The sequence below is a fragment of the Triplophysa rosa genome, unplaced genomic scaffold, assembly GCF_024868665.1.
Source record: "Triplophysa rosa unplaced genomic scaffold, Trosa_1v2 scaffold178_ERROPOS669114, whole genome shotgun sequence".
Classification (NCBI taxonomy): Eukaryota; Metazoa; Chordata; class Actinopteri; order Cypriniformes; family Nemacheilidae; genus Triplophysa; species Triplophysa rosa.
Window position 1 is genome coordinate 60,151 of NW_026634188.1, and position 1,779 is coordinate 61,929.

The 1,779-nt window shown below is 46.9% G+C and overlaps 1 protein-coding gene across 1 annotated transcript in view; it reads right to left on the reverse strand.

The window, feature by feature from the left end:
* cdx1a (caudal type homeobox 1a) overlaps positions 1 to 1,298 on the reverse strand; it is a 6,484-nt gene extending 5,186 nt beyond the window's left edge. Inside the window, exon 1 of the mRNA XM_057327148.1 lies at positions 806 to 1,298. Coding sequence (XP_057183131.1) covers positions 806 to 1,160 — 355 coding nt within the window. The 5' untranslated portion in view covers positions 1,161 to 1,298. The remainder of the gene's footprint in view (positions 1 to 805) is intronic.
* Positions 1,299 to 1,779: the final 481 nt, after the last annotated feature.

A 1,779-nucleotide genomic window follows, 5' to 3' on the forward strand; every position in this document is an offset into this window, starting at 1 on the left:
GAACCCCAAAACTCAGCAAAATTCACTTACAGCACGCACGCCACCACACCACATGAAACACACACACACACACACACACACACACACACATGTGCCAACCTGACACACTTGCACAAATATTCCCAGAAGAGATTAGACTATCACTCTGTAAACTATTAGCCATAATACATCTGTGATAAGAGCACAAACATCTATTATTAACTCTTCAACGACATGTTTCTTCAGATCAAACACATGTGTTTGCTGCAGTTTTCTCTTCACATGTAAACTCAGACGTTATAAACTCAACCGCTGTGACTGAAGAGCAAGAAAAGATGAAAGTCACATATGTCTGAATCACCACAACAACGTGCTACTCTGATCATCCAAGTTCAGTATTTACAAGACACCTCTAAAACTGTTTCAACTCAAAGAACAAAACAACAAGAAATTCTCCCTCGCGTCTGCTAGATGAGTAAATGTTAACTCAAGCTTGTGTCAAATATGGAGAGTTTTTCTTGGGTTTGCCCCTTTTTGGCCCTTCCACCAGTTAAAACAGCTTTTTTACAGTGACTATGTCTTACCGTGGTGCATTTTCATGATATGTGAAAACTATAAGTAAGGTACAGGCTATTTGAGGTCATTATCAGGCTATATGACAGAATGGTAATAACCATAAAATGTGGTATTGCAACATGAAAACCGTGGTTCTATCATGGTAAAAAGCCTGGCCACACCACGGTATTGTTTCGTGTTAGATCTGTGCGTTATGACGTTGATGTCATGAAGTTTTTTTAGGGTTCATGATAGGCTCTTGGTTTCTCACCCGGGTTCGCGAGAGCGCGCCTCATCCAGTCCTGCGCTTCCTCTCTCTCCGCCGGCGCGCTCGGTCCGCCGCTCAACAGCCCCTGGTCCACCGGCGGAATGACGTTCACCTCCACGCCGTGACCTGTCCCGTGCCCGTACAGCGGCGGCCAGTCCTCGCGCGGCCCGAACCCCGCACTCCACGCGCTCCCGGTGTGATGGAGGTCATTGCCGAGGGCAGAAACAGGGGGATATCCGCTGTAGTCCGGGTACGGGGCGTTCGGGTAGACGTTCAGGTGAGGCTGGGCGAGGCTCAGGTGTCTCGCGGGGTTGCCGTACATGGCCGTGTCCCTCTCCAGAAGGAAACTCACAGACATTTTCCTCTCGGACGGACACAAAGTTTGACTTTAACTAAACTTTACCTTAACCTGAGCGCTCGCGCGTTTGTTTGCCTAGCTCTGACGTCATGACGGGACACCTACCTGAGCTGCTGATTTATGGCACGCGCACACACAGTTGCCGCGGACCTGCCGGAAGGGCGATAAGGAGACGCAGGAGCTAGGATGAAGGCCAAAACGCTTTGACGCTTTATCTCGACGCGACGCGACGTCCCATCAATGAAGTGGAGATGGGGCGTCGGGCGTCTGTCGTGTTTACAGCAAGCACATTTTACAGAAAGGTCAGAATATGACCGAGATGCATGAGATTCATTTTATCCTAAAACAAACAACGTAAATACGTTTGGATACGAAATGTATATATTATCCCAATTACGTTAGGTGAACTTTTCTGTGCAAGAATTACATTTCTTACAGTGACACACGCACACGCACGCACGTGGATGTGGTAGGCTAATAATGAAAATCCACCATTTCAACCACACCGTTATTTTTACATTTGCATTTAAAATGTAATGCTGCTCATGGAATAATAATAATAATGATCATATTAGAAATATTTTCACTGGTGCATCCGACTTGTGGAGCCCATCGTCCC